This window comes from Stegodyphus dumicola, chromosome 5 (assembly GCF_044657685.1).
Source record: "Stegodyphus dumicola isolate Sdum_Otavi_A_Nest chromosome 5, ASM4465768v1".
In the NCBI taxonomy this organism is placed as follows: domain Eukaryota; kingdom Metazoa; phylum Arthropoda; class Arachnida; order Araneae; family Eresidae; genus Stegodyphus; species Stegodyphus dumicola.
Window position 1 is genome coordinate 223994743 of NC_140772.1, and position 24294 is coordinate 224019036.

General features: G+C 31.0%; 1 protein-coding gene across 2 annotated transcripts in view; it reads right to left on the minus strand.

Moving 5' to 3' along the window:
* Window positions 1-24294, minus strand: part of LOC118185418 (sorting nexin-29-like) — a 145611-nt gene that overhangs the window by 48433 nt on the left and 72884 nt on the right. The window contains exons 9-12 of one of the 2 annotated variants that reach the window (XM_085817724.1): window positions 16008-16089; window positions 15136-15498; window positions 13247-13338; window positions 1358-1384 (exon numbers count right to left, since the gene is read on the minus strand). In XM_085817724.1, coding sequence (XP_085673850.1) covers window positions 1358-1384; window positions 13247-13338; window positions 15136-15498; window positions 16008-16089 — 564 coding nt within the window. The remainder of the gene's footprint in view (window positions 1-1357; window positions 1385-13246; window positions 13339-15135; window positions 15499-16007; window positions 16090-24294) is intronic. The other variant, XM_085817725.1, reaches the window with a different exon arrangement.

Consider the following 24294-nt stretch of genomic DNA (forward strand, 5'->3'; position numbering starts at 1 on the left):
AAGTTAACTTAGAAGTTAAATAGCAGAAGAAATATAATCTGCAAAATTTTTAGAATTTTTACTAACAGCTGAGCTATAGTTTACCCCTGCATTTCCCCCCATATTTTGCTTCACCTTCTCACTACAGAAATATGAAACTGATGAAGTAAATAAAAGAGAAGTTAAGAAGATAGAAAGCTGTTCTGATTGAATGAATGCCTGAAGGACATTTAATCAGCACTCCAATTGGCCCATCAACATGAATGGAGTTAGATAATAAATCTATTTGAATTAGTCAGAAATTAGTAAGATAAATGGTTTTACTTTAGTTAGGAATTTTAAGTGACAGCTAGGGGGAAAAAATTCCTCCAGGTTTTGAGTTAATTTTCAATAGATTAGCACATTTAGTGAAATTACTCTGTTGGCATTACTGTAAGTTGGTAATGATTTTACAAATTAGTAGAGCTGGCCTTGAATTATTTTTAATTTATAAGCTTCAGTTGAATCCTATTTTATTTATTTACTTATTTTTTTGATTTTTTTTTCCAATTTTGTTTTGTTATATCAATTTTAAATCTTCACTTTTATATTATGTTAAATTAGCTGTTACAAGTGATAATTTATCAAGAGATAACGGCATAGGAAAGCCAGAGTCTATAATTTAACAAGCTCCCTTTTATCAGAGAAATGTTCAATTTTCTTTTCTTTAATATATAAATACATGCTACGAAGACATAAAACTGCTCTTTTATTTTTTAAAAACATTTTTTTTTCTCTCAGAATCAGCACTTAAGAAGAATTCAACTAATTTAAGAATCATTACATTATGTCAAAGTTTTCTGTTCTATTCCACGAAATATAAAAGTCACGATACCAAAAAAGCTGAGAGGCCATAGTGTTATATGATTTTATCAATACTATCACTGACAGTTTATTGTGTTTGGAAGAACTTTAGCTGTATAACAGAAAATGATATAAACTTTTCACTTTTTTAATAAATATTAGTTAAAAAAATACAAAATTAAGACAAATTAAATAAATATATCTAAATGCATAATTACTTAACGTACTATGTAATAAATAATTTTCTTTGTTCAACATTTTACAATTTAAACCACTCCTGCTTGCCAACAAATTAGAAGATAACAAAAAACTATTTCTCTCCACACAAAAAAAGTACAGATAAAAGACTGAAGGTACAATTAAAGCGCATATTTAAAATAAAGCATAAAAAATTACATCATAATAAACCACACAATCTGAAGTTTAACATTAAAAAAGCTCATCAGAAAAGACAATGTATTAAGGTAAAGTAGCATTATTCAAAAAATAATTTTGAAATATGAAACATGATCACAAAAATTTTATTATCACTAACCTGTGAAGATTAGTTTCCTGAGGTTTGCTTATGAAAAAGAACCAGTTTTATTATTTCATTTATAAAGTTCTCGGTAGATGGTGAAGTTATATATGGTATACAAATTCAGAAAATTACATACAGTAAAAGGACTACCCTGAAAGCTCAAATATGGAATGCCAGATACATGATAATTATGGACAGTTGAACACATAAAAAGTGAAATTTACGATAGAAAAGCCAAATCAATGGAATAAAAAATTATAAAAACAATCACTTTATTTGTTATCAAAAGTCTAGATTTAAAATTAGGTAAGATTTTGAGAAGGAAAATGCATTCCAGACATAAGGCAACACATTTTTGTAGGCCTTAAACACAGAAAACATCTTAACTGATTTTAAATTTGATAAAGATCCCACATAGCTTGTGCCGACCATACTGCCAGAAGTTTCAAAGAACAGATTGTCCTTTATTTAGTTAAATAATCAGCAAATACTTAGGGCGATCAAATATAAAAGAGCTTTTATTGGTTGAGTGTTGGGATGGGTATTTGAATGTGCTTAGGTAGTTGAAGTCATTAGGTGATGTTGCCTAGAGTAAGGGAGCCATACTGGCTGCTTGTCTTAAGCTTCATTTAGTAGCTCTTATGATGAGCAAGAGGTGGGTGCCTTTCTCTATTGAACAACACATAAAGTTTCTAGACTGTTAAAATGTGAAACCAGCCAAAATTTACCACAGATTGCAGGCCCAGTTCCAGGAAGCTACCCTTTCATGGTCAAGAGTGAAGGTTTGGTGCAACAAATTCAAGGAATGCCGTTAATGTGTTGTGAATCAAGACCATCCCCGTTGTTCTTGCAACAGTGCACTTAATAGAAATACTGCAAGCGTTCGTGAGCTTATCGAACAGCATCGACGCTGCACAGTGCTTTAAATTTCGGAAGAAGCTGGTGTCTACTACGGAAGTGCCCAATAAGTCATCAGAAAGTAGTTAGGCTTCAGAAAAATGTCAGCTCATTGGGTTCCAAAGTTACTGAATGATGATCAAAATGCTACATGAGTTTGTTTTTCTCATTTGCTTCAAACTCATTTTGAAGAAGAAAGGGAAGCTTTTTTGCTCAAAATTGTCACCTATGATAAGACATGGGAACATGATTACATTCTCCATCAAAGTGTGCCAGCATGGAGTGGAGAAGGAAAGATTGAGGTAACCATGTGAATGCCAAAACTTGATTGCCTCTGGGAAAACTGTTAGCCACGGATTTTTTGGGATTGGAAGGAGGTCCTGCTGGTGGATTTCTTACATGGAGGACATCAGATCATTAATGCAACTTACTACTGTGGTCTTTTTGATTAAGTTAGGCTTCAGTATTGACGCAAACATCCCATTCACAAAGTGTTGATCCTCCAAGACAACATCAGGCCCTACACAGCAGAAACTGATGGAAATGCACTGGAAAATGCTTGATCAACCATCTTACAGCCGAGATCTATCGACATGCGATTTTCACATGTTTAGACCCCTCAAGAACTTACAGGCAAGCAATATGAGACCAACAATCAGGAGGAGACATTCGTGCACACTTGGTTACATACAGTTCAATTGCATTCTATGAGAATGGAATGAAAAAATGACCAAAATGTTGGGGAAAATGCGCCATAAAAGGATGAGATTATTTAGAAAAATAATATGTAGAAATGAAGATGTTTCTTATAAAATATATTTTGTTTAAACAAATGGCTCATTTATATTTGATTCACCCTCGTACAAGGTAACAGATATGACATATAAAAAATTTAAAGTGCTTATCATAACTTTTCACATTGCATCACCATTTTTTATCAATTTCCAAATAAATTCCCATACCATACCCTTTAATGCAACTTTTCTTGATGCCATGATCCTGTAACTTTGAAAATATTCCACTGAATGCTATTCCATGTAATGCAGGCATCAAATTTTTAATTATTTTTACAAAGTTGAAGGAATGACAGATAAATAGCGATTAACTTATATCCTTCTTTACAAAAAACTAAACTGTCTTATCAAGAATTAAAAAAAGTTTACATAAAAGCATGGCAAAGATCTTATAACTGTTTGCAACATATTTATCCATTATTGTGTTAATTCACACTATTTATTTTTTGTTTGTTTAAAATGATTTAATAAGAAAGGCATCTGTAAGGGAGTGCTGAGTTTCAAGTACAGGCTATTGGAATAATATCATGGATACAAAAATGGGAATTAGCAAAATATTCTGAAAGAAAGCCATGTAATTATATTGGCATTTCAAATGTTACAAATAAAAGTCTGATTAGTAGTTCTACGCATGCTTTATAATACCTTTACAAATCTTTCATTTGTGTAATTAAAAAAAAAAAAAAAAAAAAAAAAAGAATTTTTAAATTAAAAAATATTCCTATTGTTTGAGCTTTCTGGTTAGTTGAATGTTGGCTATTCAGACATTTACTGTATAAAATGTTAGAGGGAAAGGAAATAAGAAAATATATAGATACCCTAACCAATTCAGCTCAGTTAAGAAAATACACATGCTCTGACAGCATAATGCAATTGATTCTCATTATAAGAAACTTTTGCTTATTTTTAGCTGTAAGATATAAAAATCTGGAGAGAATAAATTTTAATATAGGGAAATTTTAAGTTTGTAGCACAATAGAAAAGTCAAATTTTGGATTTTAAAATTCATAGTTTCCTTTCTGAACCGCATTCATACATATTCTCTGTATCTTTTCTCAAAAAACATTTTTTAAAAAATCCATTAAAGGGATGAATTTTTTTTCACTCTAAAATTCAGAAGACAAAAGTTTTACCTTTTCCTAGTTCCCTAAAAAAGGGGAGGGGTGAGTCCTGTTTGTCAGACGATATGAATGCAAGAGATCTGGTTTACAGTGAATGTGACAATCGCATTATTTTCACCTTTACTGAACCAATTTTCCTCATGCATAAATACATTCTTTGATCAGCTTTAATGACTGCTATTTTTCCTCTTCCATTCCTCATTTAAATTAGAAGAATTCACAACCATGTTTTATATACAGGTAGGCTTTGAGTTATGAGACAGCTTGAATTACAATGACTCACTTTAAAAACAACCAAAAACTGAGATTAAAATTCTCTACTTTAATATTATCACTAACATACACACATATGCACATTATTTTTGCAAGTGTAAGGCATCATGGTCATTAAAATATCACTTCAACTACAAAATGTGCACTGTGACTTTCATGAATATTATTTATTTTTCATTATGTCCTTATTGTGGTAAGTAACATAATACTCTGGAGGCATAAAATATCTGCAAAAAGATATAATGCACATTATACAATTTTGTAGAAAATATATTGGTCAATGCAACCAGGATACTGGTACTTCATGGAAAGAATTTTCCGAACAATGCATCCAAGGAATATCAAAAAAGTATAACAAACAGGATATTTTGGAACAAACTGGTAAAAAAGTGGTACTGGTAAAACTGGTAAAAAAGTGGTAAAAAACTGGTAAATAACATGAACTCTGCATCTAGATATGAATGAAGAAAATGTACAAAAATTAGTGAAACTGGCTAACGATTACCTGATTATTTTCAAAAATTAAATAGTTGTAGAAAGCAATGAAATAACAAGAAAAATGAACATGAGAAATTGTCAAGATAGTTAACTACAAAAGGATTATTTGAAGCATTTTCTAAATTAAACAGAGGATTTCAACTACTCAAAAGTATGGATCAGATTGTTTTGCTAATGTTGAAAAGCAAATTCACAAGAACCAAATGGATGTTATCCTGAAATATAAAAAGAAGAAAGAAAAAAAAAAAAAAAAAATCAAACACACACAGATTTCCTAATTAAAGAATTCACTTCTGGTTGAAGAGAATCATTCAAATAAGCAACTATAACTCACATGTTACTTTTGACTAAAGACTTTCTTTATGTGTTTTCATTCATGTTAACTAATTTACAGGAAGAGTATGCATTACTTTTACAAATATAATCATTCAGTGTGTATATATAGGTACACTATATGTACACACCATTATGTATGTAATCATTTAGTGTGTATATATAGGTACAGAAATAAATTTTTTATAAATGTTATGGAAGTTTACACGTTTTTAAACTCATTTTATAGTAAATAAAATCCTAATTTATAAAAATATTAAAAATAAAATAAGTCTCTGACTTAAATCAGAATCAACTTACGATGGGATCTCTGGAACAGTAACAGTTGCAAGAAAGAACTACCTTTCTGTATACAATAAGGCAGCAAGGCATAAAACTCAACAAAGATGCTAATATTAAAAAAAAAAAAAAAAAAAAATCATGTTGCTGCAGAATTTAGAATTCTAGCTTCCTCACCTTCACTTTAAGCATGCAGGAAAATATTTCTAGTTCCATGCAAATATTTTGAATGCCCATTTCTGGGCCGCAAAAGAAATTTAATGGCTGAAAATCCAAAGTTTACTTTTAGCAGTTTTGGAAAACAGCCAGAACCTTTGAAATAGATTAACTATCTTGACTTCATAACAAATAGACAAATTTAAAGACAGAAATAATTATGTTTGACATCAGCCAAATGAACATTTCAACAGCTGATGATAAGTAGAAACTAAATTAAAGAAAGTCCTAGCAAAATCTGCACATATGTAGATAATTTTAATGAAATTAATATGTGAAAATTTAGTATTTTTTGTATAATGTAACATGAAAATCTAAAGAAGTGATGCTTAGCCAGAAAGTTACGAATACAGGGACAAGTCACTAAGCCTGAGTAAATGTCTATCTTGCTACACTGATAAGATATCGCCAAGGCGACTAATTTTTGTAATCAAATTTGGAGAGAATTGCGAAAAGTCATCAAACCTGGCAACCATTTGGCCCAGTCCCTGTATAACTGCAGAAGGTATTGCAACTGAATAACTAATTGATGCTCTACACTGGTGTGCGAAAATTAAGGACGAGACGGTTTTTTCAATATAACTTTGTACAAAAGCTTTCCAAATCAACACATTTAATACCGTAAGATCCCCAATACGTAAGGACATGAGTAATGTAAGCAACACTTACTAAAAGAGAAATCAGAGGGATAAAAGAAGCTTTATTGAAAAAGTAGCATGGAGCACAATGCGACTGAAGGCCGAAACATCCCTGTGATGGGTGTCCAGCAAGAAACATCCGGTCTTTAATAGGGGATATGATCTCCCCTGACTGCTAGGCAGGTTTCACAGCGTCTGCCCATGCTGAGAATGAGGGTGTCAATGAGTTGTTGAGGCATTGCTGCCCATTCGTCTTGCAGCACCAATCGAAGCTCCGGAATCGTTACTGGTGGTAAGGTACGAGCTGCCAAGCGCCTGCCTAGAAAATCCCATACATGCTCGATGGGATTGAGATCCGGAGATCGTGCCGGCCAATCCATACGTTCAATATCCTCACTCTCTAAGAGCTGTTCGGCAGCTACTGTGCGATGACATGGTGCATTGTCGTCCATGAAAAGGAACTGCGGACCCATAGCGCCTCTAAAAAGACGCACATATGGAAGAAGAATCTCGTTACAATAACGGGTCCCGTTGACTGAACCTGCGTCGAAGACGTGAAGGTCTGTACGACTACCAAGCATGATGCCTCCCCAAACGAGAACACCGCCACCTCCATATCTGTCCCTTTCAATGATGTTTGAGGGATGATTGCGGCTTCCCCGCTCTCTCCAGATGAGTATGCGATGAGAATCGCTACTCAGACTGAATCTGCTCTCATCTGTAAAGTCCCCATTCATTGTCTCTCCAATTCCGGTGTTCCCGGCACCACAGAGAACGAATTCTCCGATGGGCAGGCGTTAGAGGTACACACCGTACAGGGCGTCGTGCAAACAGACCACCACCGTGCAGTCTTCTGGCCATGGTAAAACGCGATATCGGTCGTCCAGTCGCCTGTGTCGTGTGTCTAGTGATTTCTCCCACTGTCTGCCGCCTGTTTCTTCTGGCCTGTAAGACAATATACAGGTCATCTGCGGGTGTGGTTCCTCGTGGACGACCACTACTAACCCCCCCCCCCGAATAGCTGTTCCTGTAGTTTGAAATTGTCTCCAAAGTCGTGAAACGATGCTGTGAGCAATTCCGAACTTTGGAGCCACACTTGTCACACTGCGGCCTTCCTCCAACTTCCCAATGATTCGACCTCGAGTAAAAGCATCCAGATGTCGTCTAACAGATTGATTATTCGCCATTTCTCGCTGAGGCAGCAACTCGGTGTGATTTTAACTGCTATACGGCGTGCAATCTCTTTGTCAGAAAAACTGATCTTACACCGACAACATGCTTTATACTACTCAGACACTCCCCCATTACGTCTACCTGCATATCTGCGCATGTGCTACCGTACATCATCTTACTTAATCTCCTGATTGGTCTTTCTGTCCGCTCTGCCTCTTCGTTCAGCTGATATGCTAATTTTTCGACTTTGTCCTTAATTTTTGCACACCAGTGTATGTAGCTGTAACTGTATCTGGCCCTCATATGGCTTTTAGTAATTTTAAGAAGTACTGGAGATTTCTCAGAGGCACGGTGAGAACTTAAAACCACAAACTATATCTCTGGTCTTAACTAATACTCTGAATTTTGTACTAACAATTGAGAGGAGAACTGTCTCGTTTGTTAGTTGAGTTAACTATGAAGTACTGAGATATCTCCATCTTAGCTTTGCATTGCATTGCACTGTGTTAGCTTCAATGTTCTTAGTAGTTTGAAGTGTAACAACTGATTATATTAGATGATAGTGAAAAAAGATGTATGATTATTTTTGTGGAGTGTTCCAGAACTGCGAAGTGATTCTTTTGGTAAAATAAATTTGATTAAGCTATTATTGATTCTGTATGCATTCTATTAAGAACCCACATGTATGCAATAATATTACATCAAATAGATTTATATTGTTGCTGAGACCAGTCTATATTTCCAAATGATGCCAAACAAACTGACATTTAAAAATGAGAAATATTAAAAAAAAAGGGGGGAAGTGTTTGGACCTTTTCCTGATATTCACATGGATGAATAATACAGATACCAACACAACTATTGTTATCAGTAAACCTAAAGAAGTCTGAATATTTTAAGACGATTCCATATTTACCAGAAAGAAAACCAAGTAATAAAAATACTTTTTTCTATATTTGCATAGTAACAGCTTAGAGAGACGTAGCCAAAAGGCAAATGCACATTAGTCAGAAACTCTGAGGCTCTCTTTCAAAGTCAAGTGGAACTTCGACTTGAATACTATTCTTATTCATTTGCATTAAATGTGATTCTAAAAACACATTCTGGTAGGAAATTGTAAGCTGAAATTAGGATAGACAGGAAAGTAGCTTTAACTTGAAATAACTGTTAAAAACTTAGGATAAACCTTACAATCTAGCCAGAGTAAATGATTAAAATGTTGTAAATATGAAATTTTGCATTTTTCATTTACATTAGAATATTTGTTTGATTTTCTTCTACATCTCTTATGCTTACTTTAATACCATTTACTAATAAAACAGTCATCCAATAAAATTCAGGGAATTTAAATACTGAATAAATAAATGTACTAGTTTTAAGAGGCAGGATATTTCAGAACCACTATGAGAAAACTAAACCAGAATTAATTATACTGTTTTGGATGACATTTAGTTTCCTTACTTATTTCAATTATTTAATTTCATAAAAGAAAGACTTCCAAGTCATAAAAGAAATCTTCCTATAATGTCAAAAGTTGTTTTAAATGTGTTGCATATTACCAACAGTGTGCTGCTTTCCGACTTTGCAATCAGTAAATAAATGTCATTTCATCCCCATTGTCAACTTACTCAGATGTTATTGCAAGGATGGTATATTCAAATATTTTTCTTTGACTGTTTTACAAGAAAGTTAAATATGTATTTTTTTTTTTTCGCTATGGGCTTTCATAAAATGTTCTTTAAGCTTCATTGATTCATTTGACAAAATTTTATTGTACAGCAGGCACACAGGTAAAGTATTACATCTTGATAATGGAATAAAGCCATATTTTTAAAATTCAACACTATATTGTTTGCCTTTTTTCTTTGGCTCACTCAAACTTTTATTGGTAAAAAAAGGACACTGTTTTATTTTACTCAGGATGTAAAGACTACTTCCAGTTTATTTACTGCTATTTATTTTAATTTTCATAATAATGAAAATGGGTCACAATTATTTTATTTTATATTAAACCATTCCAGGTGCTTCCAGACATTGTTCATACAAAATTGGTTTTAATTTGCCATAGATCTCCTTAGTGGTCAAAAGAATACCTAAGGTCTATAGGAATGGAAACCATTGGGCTAGATGATAATAGAAAAGACAACTCTAAAAGATAGAAGCACTGTAAAAGTTTTGGTTCAATCTGAATTTTAAAACTGTAAAATTCTCTACCAATGACATTAAGACTTTTATTTTCAAATTATTAAAATTCTGGTGAGAGCAACAGTATAGTTTTATGCTTATTAATTCAATTCTGGTATTATTTTGCATATGCTGCCAATTCTACTTTCTTCAGCTCCCATCAGGATGCCATTTAGTTAATGTGTATAAGAAAAGGTTCATGAAATTAGCAGATACCTCTGTAGTAAATGCCGAACTGTCCAAGAGCTACTGAATCGGCTTTAGTATTTGCTAGTCATGTTTGCTCACATAATTTGAGAGCCTGAGAAGAATATTACATTAAGTTGTATGTTAAGATTTTACCTCTGTTGCTATATTCTGTTAATATCACAAGTGTAATCCAGTAGCAGAGGTCTTCTGTTATAATACAAGTCTTCAAATTCAAATTCTTTAGTCAAACAAATTTATAAAGAACTAATAAAAAGGTTTACTTAAAACTTCTTCCAAGCTTAGTGTTAATTTACTGAAAGATAAGGGCAGGGCGATAAGTTGGCTGCCTTCCTAGCTGCTTGAGTAGTTACATTTCATACAAGTTGCTTTATATAAATTAACTTTATGCAATTTGTTTTAGAAAAGACCTATATCAGAACTTTTACCAACTTACAAAAGAAATTTGAAGATAATTTTTGCTTCTACCTCTTCCTTTCCTCCCCCCCCAAAAAACAACATGATTAAGCATGATTGTAATGACTGACAAAAAGCATTTTAATTGTGAAAGAAAATGGAAATTTAGATCCATTCTGCAGGATATTTCGATTGCCTTAAAATCGACATGACAAATAGTAAAAGCTTCACTATTCAGAAAGTACACAAAATGATGAATGCCAGAAATGTGAGTATTTCAGATAGTTGAGTGTATAAAAAAGTGTAATTCATAGTATAAAAGCCAAATAAGTGGAAAAAAAATTGCTACTGCATGTGAAATGAAATCAAACAGTTATCACAGTTCTAAAACACTGTTTGATCTTTCATTTCACATGAAAATCCATATATAAACTAAATGAGCAGATTCTTCATATAGTTTTCAATATTCATTTTAACATAATATTTAAATTACTACCATAAATTTTCAGTAAAGTATAAATTTTTTAGGAGGTAAATGACTGTTTTCATTTTTGATATTAGGTGGTTTGACAGTCCCTTCTAAAATTTTTGATTTACAGTGGTTCCACGTACAGGATATTTCATATATCACCAGTTAAGCTGATAAAAAAATCTGATGTGTACACCACATGACTTCCTTGTACGGAATATTAAATTATACGGATTTTTTCTTGCATTTCGTTTAAACGTATTGGATTGAATTAAATCTACTTCACCGACAGCGCATAAACCACAGTAGAATAAAAGCATTCTTTAAAATTCATTCTATTTGTTTATCATAGCGACATTCTGGCACTAGGTTCACTTAACAGTATTATATTTTGTTCATATTATAACTCAGAATGCACAAAATTTATATCATTTAAAGAATTATCTAATCGTTGCCATATGTTCTATTCAAATACTTTAATAAAGCTAGAACGATGTATAAAAGAAATTAAGCAAACAAAACAAAAAAGAAACAGTTTTTCACAGATGATTCAGTATTTCTCATTCAATGAATTCAGTTCTCACTTCGCGACAAGGCAAAAATACATAAAAACTCAAAATATCTGTATTAAAAATTATGAAGTAAATCTTAAACACTTATTTCCTCGAAAAAATTCCAGAAAGGATTAAGCATGATTTAATTCGCAATAATAAATGAAGGCGTTATCTTTGTTATTGCGAAGCTAAGTTTCTCTAGATTGGCAACAAATCTGCTATCGTGCTGTTTCAAATGTAAACAAGAGCAATGGCTGCCATCAAGAAAATTATTAGTCTTAGCGGCACTTAAACAATTTTAAAATTGTCGATAATTCTAAAAATATTGCGTAGAGATTTACTAAAGGCATAAAAACCTTAACCGGAAGATAAGAACAACATAATTCAATCATTTTTAAATAAAAAAATATACAATTTACAAACATATAACAGTAAAGAAACTGAGATCACTGAACCAGGTAACAGAGTGGATATATATATAAATATATTTAATACATACCTTTGGTGCGGCCGGAGGTGCACATCTACATGTTATAGCAGTCCTATATACAAAATTTCAACGTTCTGAGGCTACTCGTTTTTGAGTTATGCGACAGACGACACAAAAAATTCTCTTCAGAATTCATTTTAAAGCAGTTTTATAATTTTTTTGAAAGAAAAGAGTATTTTATTCTGTCCTTACGTACAGATATCATGCAAAAACATTGTTAAATTGCATTCGATAGCGGTCAAAATGGATATTTTTGTCGAAATATGCTGCCTGAAACTTTTTGCGATTACAATACTTCCTTTTTACTTCATACAAAGAAGTAAAAAACAGACAGAACACTCATTTCTTTTGAATGCTTTTTAAGGCATTCAAAAGAAACGAGGATTCCGAGTAAAGAGAACGCTACCTCTTAGATTTATTTTCAGTATATATTAAACTATCTGATAAAGAAATTGAAGAGAAATATGCCAATGTAAAACATATAATCAGGCAAAACAAGCAACCTTATTTTGGTTAAGATTTTGCATAACACTCTTGTCAGTTTTGAGGTGATCAGACACAGGTTCCTCTTTTTCAGGAGCAAAAAAAATTTGCAATGACTGTACTTGCTTAAAAATATCTACGTGTGTGTATATGTTATGTATTACATAAATTGCACCGTTCTTTGCATAATTTTTTTATTCTGAAGAAGATTAACCTGAATTTGATTGCCCTCAAAATCAATACAGTTTTAATTAAAATCTATACCAAAATAAGGCTGCTGTTTTGCATAATTTTAGTATGTGCTAAATGTTGAATAAAGAAATTTTAATACACAAAGAAAAGGATTGCAATGATTAATAATACTATTTTATTAGAGATCTATCATGAAAACAAACAAAAAATTCAACTTAAATACAGAAAATTCTACCTGCGTAAATATTTAAATAAAGAAAATTCTACCTGTGAATAGCTGAATTTGGAAAATTTCAATTGTTTTCAAATAAAATAGCGGGTTTACTTTCAAGAACATATAAATTTTGATTTCGTACAGCAAACGTATACAGCTGTACTGTGTTTTACCAAAGTATGAATGTTTTATGGATACGATACATTTTGCTTATTTATATAGCCTTCACACCAAAGGACATATTTGCTTACTTACTTCTTATATGATTACGATCAGAGTCAAATAAACTTAATAGATTATATGCAAGTTTAATTTAACTCTACAAAATAAGATTTTAATTTAAATGAAAATTTATAGTAAATTTAAAATCCTTACAAAAGAAGTTATTTTAATAAAGAATACATTTCAATCAAATCATGCACAAAATTTTAATAAAGCATACATTTTAAACAAATTATGCACAAAATTAAAGGAAGACACAGTAATCATTTACCTGATGCAACTGTATCATCATTTTGAACAATTGGTATTAATTCTCCAACATTAGAATCACCAATTGGTGTCAAAGTGGTTTGTTCTGGTAAACTGTAAAATTAATTATAATTAAACAGACAATAAAATAGGCAAATACAGTTAACAGTTGTTCTAAAAATGCAGCTTTAAGTTCGATGCTATACGCTTGCTAAAATTAAGCCAAGCACAAATGATTCAAAGCATCATATAAAAGATACATTTATGCATGGTATAAAATACTTCTCTGAATCATTTAATAGCTAGAAACAATTTTAAAAAAAGAGAGAACACCATTTTAATGCATCATAGTTATTTTAATTTGGCAAATTAAAAGTAAATACATTTGATTAAATCTTTTGAAATTAAATAAAATGAAAGGGGGGTTGCTATGCACATCAATTCTCTAGTTTATTAAAAAAAATTAAATGATTGAGAACTGTTATAAAATAGAACTCTGTTTTCCCACATATTCAGATAAGGGTTAGTTTCTATTTCCTTAATTGTAAATAAAAAATAAAATACTCTTCTGTTATCAGAACCAGACCTTCAGACACTACGCAAAAAAAAAGGGGGGACAGTTCTATATCTCCTGTTCTACTGGACTGATTGACGAAATTCAAGTTGCGTTTTTTCGTGTCTTGAAAGCGCGACTTAGGATATGTATTAGAGTTATATATAAAATTGTTCTAATATAGGTACTTTGACATAAAATCTGATTTTTCTGAAATGACACGCCAATTTTTTTCATATTTCGATTCTACGACCCAAATTATGCCAAACTGCCAAATTTTGTAAAAACCATATGGGTAGCTTTTAAAAAATTAGCTCCTCAATGTTAATTCAATTTGGTATGTACACATTAATATCTCTCTTTTTTTTTTTAAAATACACTTACTTGATCCCTTCTTTAGCAGCTCGAAATTTAGGTTCATTCCAAATAAAATTCACCCATTTTTTTATGATTTATTTTTAAATAATTTTTAAAAATTTTTTGAAGAACATTTTGAATAATAACCTATAAAATTTTACCATTATCTTAAAGTAGATGTATTTCTAAGCATACCTGCAAAACATTACAGTATTTTATTTAAAATTTCCTAATATATAGGTGTTATTATAAGCGATAATAATGAAAATGTGGTTTATGCACCGTGTTAAAAATTATTTTAAAGAATGAATGATGGACCTTTTTCCGCCCGTGCATTAATTAATAAAAGGAAAGTAAGTAGGTTACTATAAATTAAGAATTTTGCCAAGTTCGCCTTGGCACAAAAAAAAAAAAAAAAAAAAAAAATTGCGCCAAGCTAAATTTTTAAATTTCACATAAAAAATTACAAAATTAAATTTTTGGTGACTTTCTACAACACTGCCTCACTACTCTCTTCCCATCACAATAATATCAAAAATGAAAATGTTCTTAAATTAATTAAAGGGCCAAGTTAATTGTGGCTGCAAATGTTTATTGAAATAAAGATGAATGTTTAACTTGCCTCGACCGTCAAAATTTGCTTTTCAATATGGACAAACATACTATACCATCAATATTACTAATTTTGCTTTATCAAACAGAGATATTGTTTTGCTCCTCCATTTTCCATCAAAGTAGCCAGATACCTTGCATTGTACATATACGAGGCACTCATTTACTCCTTTGCTTCATGAAAATATATTTAGGCATGGCTTTGATTGATATTATCCATTCCATTATTAATTGATATTATATATCCATAAAACATCCATTATTAATTTATAAACTGAATAAACTTATCAATTTATCAATAATTTTAATTTTGTAGATACAGAATTAGAATCTATTTATATCAAAAATAAAATGGCATAATATTAAATGAATGGCATTCAAATAATTACCCTGGCTCAGAAACATCAGAAAGAGCACACAATGTTTGAGAAGAATCTATTTTTTTCTCAGAAATGTTATTGCAGTCTTTCAAATCTACAGAACCATAACTAATAGCTAAAGGACTAGTTGCAGCATTTACAATACTTTTTACTGAATATTCTGATTCTTTCCGAGTATTTAATTTGATACAGTCTTCTGCAGCTGATGACTGCACTACAGGTTTAGTATCATCCCGATCACAGCTTCTTTCTCCACTAAATTTCAGATTACTGGAAGATGCTGAGGAAAATGCATGGAAGTTTCCCACAAGCTGCACAGGTGAGGATAAACATGTTGCAGGTGCACTGCATGACTCAGGAATATCAAGAGTTCTAGAGAAACAGGAAAGAAATTTTGGCATGTATATTACATAAAGATTATAAGTTTGAAAATGTAAAAATCCACTCATATTAAACTACATAAAATATATTCATTTTCTCCCAGCTATATTAAGTTAATCACAAGTAAATCAAAATAAAAATCTTTACTAATCCATAACAATTTTATAAGTATGAGGGGGGAATTGATAAACTGAAACCAAAAATTTAAGAAATAGCAGATTAATTTCAGTTGAACTTTGAAATATTTCTTATTGAATGAAATTAATGACTGGAATTAAGAATTGTTATTATAGTTAACTGCCATACTAAAATAAATGTATCAAATATAAGAAATATAGCTAAATTGTTTATACTAAATATATCCAAAAATCTTGTATTGATATGTTTAAAACTGGTAGCAGAAGGAATGCATTAAAAATGTCAATCTAGTTTTTATAATAATTTACTCTAATTTTATAAAGCTTGTGTTCGTATAAGTTTCTAAACAATAATAATCTTACCGTGATACACCATTATATAAATCATCATCATCAAATGAAACCACTTGAGATGTTGGACGCTTTTTCTTTTTCTTCTTCTTAGCTACACAGAAAATAACACAAAAATTAATGATATTCATTATATACACACATTCAGAAAACAAGTATTATATCTTGCATGTTTTTACATAAAATTAATATTTTATTTATTAATAAATAAAAATATTTTGGCTTTGAAAATTTGATAAAAAGTTTTTGAATTTTACTAATCCAAAATACATTAAATAATACAATGTTTAAATAACTCCACATTTATTTATTAATTTTTTTGAATCACTAGGAAAGTTTTATGCAATGAAAACACACGTCTTTACAAACATAGGTTTTTCTGAAGTTACTTTAGTTGACTAAATACAGGTATCTATTCAAAAAACCATAATTTTAACCTGATTTTGAATTCATATACCATTTTTAATATGTAATAATTTACAGCTACAATCATTCTTCTTTGAATATATGAGATGCAGGCTATTAAAATATTTTTATCACATTCATACAATAAAATATATATAGTAGTACCTCCTTATAAGGGACACTCACTGGACCAGATATTTTGTCCCTTAAATGCAGAAGTCCCTTCTTCACAGGGTACATAATAAAAATATGTCATTTAATTAGAAATTCAGGCTGTATCAAGTTTTAAATAAATGATATATAAATAAGTAACACAGTCACAGGTATTTATTTGAATTTGAAATTAATAAAAGATAAAAATTCTTAATTAAAAAAATTTTAAATATTGCAAAATGAATGAAATGAAAAGAGTTTTGAACTTGCATAATTTTTTTTTAAACAATGCATTACATGTGTTTGTTTGAAAGTGTGTGAATTGCAAGTACCTTTTTTTTTTTTTTTCCCATGTGGATATTGAAGTGGATGATTTTAAATTCTTCATCGTCACTAATAGTAATGACAAATTGTTTTAATTGGGAGGTGTATTTTCAGGCATATGTATAGTTTTTTATATCACATTTTCCACCTGGCTTTTCTTGGTCTTCATCACTGCTTTCCAAAATATTTTTATTAAGGGTCATATCATCAACTAAGCTGAAATGAAAGATTTTATGTTGTTACTGGAGTCTTCAGTACACAAGTGTTCACTGATTTCTAAATACTCTTGCATTTGAGCAGTGCCATTGATTTTGACAAGTTCAAATAATTCATTTTTATCAGCAATATTTTCACTGAGAGCACTCAAAATTCCAAAGACTGCTTTCTTAAAACAGCACTGAACACAACTTTGTGATACGGATTTAACAGCTTTTGTTATCCACTGAATGGCATTCAATACATTGATACATTTTGCAAGCTGATCATTGCTTCCATTAGCAGCTTGACAAAGAACATGCAATAAGAATAGTTTTCTGTAATAGAACTTGAAGTTTCCAATTACACCTTGGTTTAAAGGCTGTAATACTGATATTGCATTAGGTGGGGAAAATATTAATTTCACTGATTTCAGTTTTACATTTGGTGGGTAAATTGATGAATTGTATTTAAAAAAAAAAAAAAAAAAAAAAAATTCTTATTTTTCCAGACAGTGCTTTATCAAGAGCAATATATCATTCTAACATTATGCTTTGCATCATCCATGATTTTTTATTGTGATGCCAATGAATCGATAAAGATTTTGGACTGATATGTGTTCGAAAGTCTTGGAATTTTGTATTTTCCAATTATAAGTAGTTCCTCAAACTCTCCTTCCATGTTACAACAAAGTAACACAGTGAGATTTTCCTTGGAGCATTTACCACCACAGCACTTTTCTCCTCTGAAGTATAGAGTTTCATTCATCAAAATCTGATAAAATAATCCAGTTTCATCTGCATCGTAGATGTTTTTAGTCTCACATGCTTCACAAATTTCATTTAGCTTTTTTATCCAGTCTGTTACATGGTGCACATCTACTGAATTTTCTTTACAACAAATAGTCTTAAAAATAATGTTATGTCTTTGTTTAAATTTGCCTAACCAAACATTTGATGTTTTGAACTTCTACAGCCCTAGACCTTCTGCAACTTCTTTTGCCTTTTCTTGCAATAATACTCCACTTAAGGAACATTGTTTGCTCTTACAAAACAAAACTAGTTGAACACTAATGTATCAATTTCACATGTATTTTTTCTAAATTTTACAGTCTTGGAATGTTCCTTTGAATTAGCAATCCACAGTAACTTTATTTCTTCTTTACTTAGCACATGACTTATTTGGTTTTTACGTTCTCCAAACTAAATTCTTCAAACTACATTCAAACTGTGCTAAATCTCTAAAACTAAGCTTCAGTTTCTGCTACACGAATTAAATCAACTTTTTGTTTTAATGTTAATCTTTTCCTTTGAAGCCATAATAAATAACATATGTAAAAATAACATACAAGTATAAAACTGTACATTTTTTGGATCCTCAATCCTAGCAATAACTAAGAACAATAGAAGTTTGCACTCTACGACATTCTGAAATCTCTGTTCCTTGGCAGGTGGCTTAGTCATTTCACCGTATTTCCTTCCCATTGTGGTCCTACCTTGGATTACTTTACAACTTGCAGACACTGTTTTCTTCCTCCTACTGAGAACTGTAGCAAGAGTAACTGAATTTTGAATTCTATGAATGTGAAATATCCTTTTGATTGCACCACAGTTTACTTTTCCCAAATGCCTTGTTCCCCTTTTCCCAATTAAAAAGCAGTTTTAAAAAAAGAGGGATTACTTTTTCATTTTATTGTTCTCTTGTCACAAAACTATCTTTCACTGTGCACAAATTTGCCTTTGAGACCTCAAAAGGTTGCTAACAAAGAGTATTTGTATTTTTATTTATTTCTCTATTTCTATCTTACTTTTGAAACTGATTTTCAGTATTCCTTAATAAGAGGTATATAATTAAGGTACATTCCGATGGGGGAGGGACAGTTCTATATCTCCTGTTCCTACTGGGCCGATTGACGAAATTCAAATTGCGTTTTCATGTCTCGAAAGGAATAGGACATATATTAGGACTCTCAACTTAGGATATATATTAGATTTATACAGTCAAAAGTCGTTAATTCGGACACCCATAATCCGGACCTCAAAGCTAAAATCTTTTTACGCATGCGCCGCGTTGACACATGCGCATAGGCGTTTACGCATGTGCACAAGACCTTTACGACTGTGCATATGCATCTGCGCAAGCGCAGAATATGTTTTCGCGTGCGCGTTTAATGTATAATGGACGTTATAAGCTAAAATTATGGAATTATCTATTTCAGTTAATGTTGATGACTGCGTTGTTCCTTAATCTTCGAATTGGATCCGGCTTATTATTTTTTTGCAGACTGTAAGAGCAATTTTATAAAAGTAAGCTTGAACTTTCGATTATGTCAAATAGAATTTCCAATGCTAGAGCTCCCAAAGGATCTAGAAAACGAAAGTATCTTTCGATGTCCATCAAACAAAAAACGAATTGCTACAAAAAATGGATAAAGGCATATACTTTGTTTATCTAACCGTTCCGAAATCTGTTTATCAATTTCACGCTGCTCTGCACGGGGGGGGGGGGATGTTGCGGAGCGCAATGAACTGGAAGTTGATCTGTCAGCACTATCGTTATCTTCAGGGCAAATGTTTTTATTTTATTCGATTTATAATTCCATACTAAATGTAGTATTTAATCTTGATGTACTCCGTCTTTGATATGATTTAAATCAAATTCCTCGTCATTATAAATATCACGAATACAAATCAAATAGTTTTCTGGTTGCAATTTTCTAATTTCGGCTATGTGTAAGGTATGCTTTACGCATGCGCGCGTTGAAAGAAATGTTTAATAAAGTAAACAAATAAATATTAAGCTTCTTTCTTTGTAAATTTTGATACCCTTTAGATCATAATTGCTCATTATTTTATAAATTATGGTTTCCTATTTTTAATTTTATAATTTCTGCATGCCATCTTACCAGATTTAAACTGATGATCTATAATCCGGAAAAATCGATAATCCGGAATCGCCGAAGTCCCGACGAGTCCGGATTAAAGACTTTTGACTGTATATAGCGTTATTCTAACATACGTATTTTAACACAAAATCGGATTTTTTCTGAAATAACATACCAATTTTTTCCATATTTTGATTCTATGATTCAAATTATGCCTAGATATAAAATTTTGTCATTTTTGGTAAGAAATTTTGTATTTTTTTAGCTTGCGCCAAGAATAATTCACTTAGCGAAATTCTTAATTTATAGTAACTAACTTACTCTCTTTTTTTCATTGATGCGCAGAAAAAGGTCTGTTGTTCATTCTTTCAAATAATTTTTAACAAAGTACATAAACCATATTTTCGTTATTATTGCTTATAATAAATGCGCGAAATTTCAAAATGCCCCAAAATGTAAATTCACGTATATCATAGGAAATTTTGAAAAAAAAAAAAAAAAAAAAAAAAAAATCTTAACTTTTTGCAAATGTGCTTAGAAATACATTAACTTTAAAATAATGGTAAAAATTTTATGCATTATAATTCAAAACGTTTTTCCCAAAAATGTATAAAAAATATTTAAAAATACAAATTTTAAAAATAAATCATAAAAAATGTGCAAATTATATTTGGATTAAGCCTAAATTTGGAATTCTGGAAGAAGGAATCTAGTAAATTTAATAAAAAAGTAGATATTAATAAATATATATCAAATTCAATTAACATTGAGGAGCTAAAATTTTGGAAAAAAATTGGCATGTCATTTGATAAAAGGTCTGATTTTGTGTCAAAATACCAATATTCGAACAATGCTATATATAAATCTAATACCAGGGTTCATAGCCACATTTTAGTTAAAAAAATAAGCACCTATAAGCACTTTTCAAGCACATTTTAACAAAAAAAAAAAGCACCTGTCTAATTACATCATACACAACTGCATAACCTTAAAAATTAGACTTGAAATTTAAAATATGAGAAATGAAGTACTTATTAAGAGAGAATAAGCATTACCTCAACCATGGAAAATAATTACTTTTTTTTTTTTTTTTTTGTTGTTGTTGTTTTTAATTTTAAATAACAGTTCAATTTACAGAACTAGTTTACAATGAGAGAAAAAAAAACTATGAAGAACTAAACCATATTAAAAGATTTAATGATGAAATTTCAGTTCAAAATAGAGAAAATAAATAATAATAAGGCATATTTATTATATTCGCTTGGAACCTAATAATAAATAACATTTATTTTTCCACTCATATTGATATTTAAATAATTTAAATCTAAATTCTGAATATTTTCTAAATTTTCATTGTATATCAGTTTTCTCTTAAAAGTCCTGACGAGTCCGGATTAACGACTTTTGACTGTATTCCAAGCAAAGTAATTTAAGTAAAAAAGAGGAACATTTCTGAAATCAGAAGACAGAAATTTGCTTCATGCAGTCATCTTTTAACAGTAAAAGCTTAACTAACCCGCATATTTGGAAATTGGCGAATATTCGGAGAGTCGAGCGTAAATTGAAGGAGCGGAGGGGGGGGGGATAGACTGTAGCCGCTCTTTAGATTTTTCCGCTAAATAAATGCTTTTGACATTTCAATATGTGCATCATATAAAAATAAACCAACGGAACTAAAAAATATTCTGCTTAGCAAGCACAGTAAAACTCTTTTAAGTGTTCATAAAACAAATCTCGGACTGAACATCAAAATTAATTATCTCTGCAAAATATCGTTATTGCGCAATACGTGCACCGTAATTCTTCCCTACGTGATATTACGCAATCGGAATCAACAACTGCCGGTATTGGGAGAATAACGAACTAAATAACTGGGGTGTTTTTCATTCTAATTTTCAACAGACGGCGTTAAATTTTCGGAATAGAATCATTCTTCGCTTGGGTTGGTAGACCGCAGAACTTTTAGTCCTATTCAATCCAGATTGGAAAGTGAGCAAAAGAAAAAAAAAAAAGGTCCGTTGCTTGTTTTGCATCGAACAGTTTGCAGTTTCAATATTCAAGATTTTGCGGAGAAAGGGGAGACCTCCCAACCTTCGTATTGCATAATGTATTGGCCAAAAAAATGAAATTATTTTGACTATTCGATTACTTTCCCTTTATTTAAGCCATTCCGAATATTATTCCTTAGAAAGCTAATCTGTGTTAAAACACAACCATTTTTGGAAGTTTACTATACTTCAGCAGTTACTGCAACTATGTTATTATAAACATTCATACATATGCTCATAATATAAGCATAACGATCATAATAAACACGAATATGAACTGACCAAGCAGAACGAGAATGCAAATTTTTAAGATCTTGATAAAAATTCAAACATGTGTAGTATTTGGGTGGGAGGAAAAGAATGCCGAATGTAGCAGAATTTTCTACTGCTTTCGCAATTCTTTAACCAATAGAACGACGGGCACCTGTCTGTACTCTTCGTGCATACCAAAGGTTATGTTAATACAGAGAAAGGGGGAAAAGCTATATCCGGGAGTATGACTCACCATCTGACATTCCATATTAGGAAGAAAAGTTGTTTATTTAGTTTCGGCTTTGGTACGGAGAAAAATAGCGCGTTCATAAAAAAAAAAAAAAAAAAAAAAAAAAAAAAAAAAAAAAAAAAGCACTAAAAGCAAAAAATAAGCACTAAAAACAAAAAAATAAGGGCTTTAAAGAAAAAGTAAGCACCTATAAGGGCCTTTATATTTTATTTTCAAATATAAGGACTTATAAGCACTTATAAGGACCGCTACAAACCCTGTAATACATATCCTAAATCACGCTTACAAGACATGAAAAACGCAAGTTGAAATTCCTCAATCGGCACTATAGAATAGGAGATATAGAACTGTCCCTCCCTTTTTTTTGGTGCAGTGTACCTATTCAAAGGAGAGGGACAACTGAATTGTCCTTTTAATAGAAGAGTCTCCTGTTCAGAGGTGTCCCTTACAGGTAGTACTACTGTATTTCTTAATTGAGTATAATTTTATGTCATTATTACATCAAATGCATTCTAAAGCTATATAATACAAATTACCAGAAAGGTACATATGAAAGGTAAAAATAATGAAAAGTCATATTTATCAACATATTATTTACTTAAAAACAATGTTGCCGGCTTCACATTTTCAAATTAGTCTACGAAAGTATACAGCAATATCCAAACATTTTAACAAATCTAGATGAACTTGAATAACATGAGCTGAATAAGGGATCAATATCCCAATTTGTTCAAAATGTTTTAACTTGATTTCAGATGACAAAATTTTGCATTTAACTATATATAAATGAAAAAGCAAATTTTAAGGTTTTATAATGTTCTTGTGAATGTGTTCACAGTGTTTTAGATTTTGACAATCATTAGTTTCACTGATATTACATAATTCACCCAATATCTGCTTGCTGCCAATTATACTGCATGTAATCTAAGCATTTGAAAGTCAATTCCAGCAAATATGCCATCTTAATATTTCACAACTAGTCTCCAACATCAGAGCAAAAAATCTAAAGTTTGGGAAGTTCTAATGCAGCTGACTTCTTTTAAGAAGAATATGTTTAAGGTGCATTCAAAGACCTCTTCACTGATTTACTTACTCTCTTTCAAAAATTGCATTATTACTACAATGGAAAACATACACAAAGGACATACTGAGGATTAAGCATGGCAAGAATTTATAATCCAGACATTACTCACATAACTACAAGAATGTCTCACAAAACTCCTAAAAAAAACCATGGACAATTCTTCCATCATTTTAGGTTTGCACAATCATTTTCTGCTCTTAAATTTCTAAAATTAAATCATTCAAAATTATGTTAAAAGTTCTGAACAAACATGCAACCTAATAGTTGCCAAACATACTTACAGAGAACTGAGCTGATTATAATTTCTATATTTTTTCCAATTCCCTCCTCCTTTCTAGAGCACATATAGAAATTACACTATTGCATTACTTTGTGTGCTGCAAACTACATCCATTATCATATAATAATAATTTAAATACAAACTATCAGTCTATATATATATATATTAGGTCTATTAGGCAGAGTAACAGTCTATTAGGATAAGCATGAGGCAGCACAAGAACCCCATGTTTACATATGCTGACTTGTAAACTTTTGATTCAGTTTGATTAAAGTAAGTTATAGAAGAATGTCTCAGTATTATTTAAATCCAAAAGAAAGGATCAAATGGATGAACTGAAATCAATTAAGTTGTCCCCTAAGCAGTGAAATCAATATTACAGAAACTACCACATGCACTAAATGAATAAAAGAAAAGGCTTTAC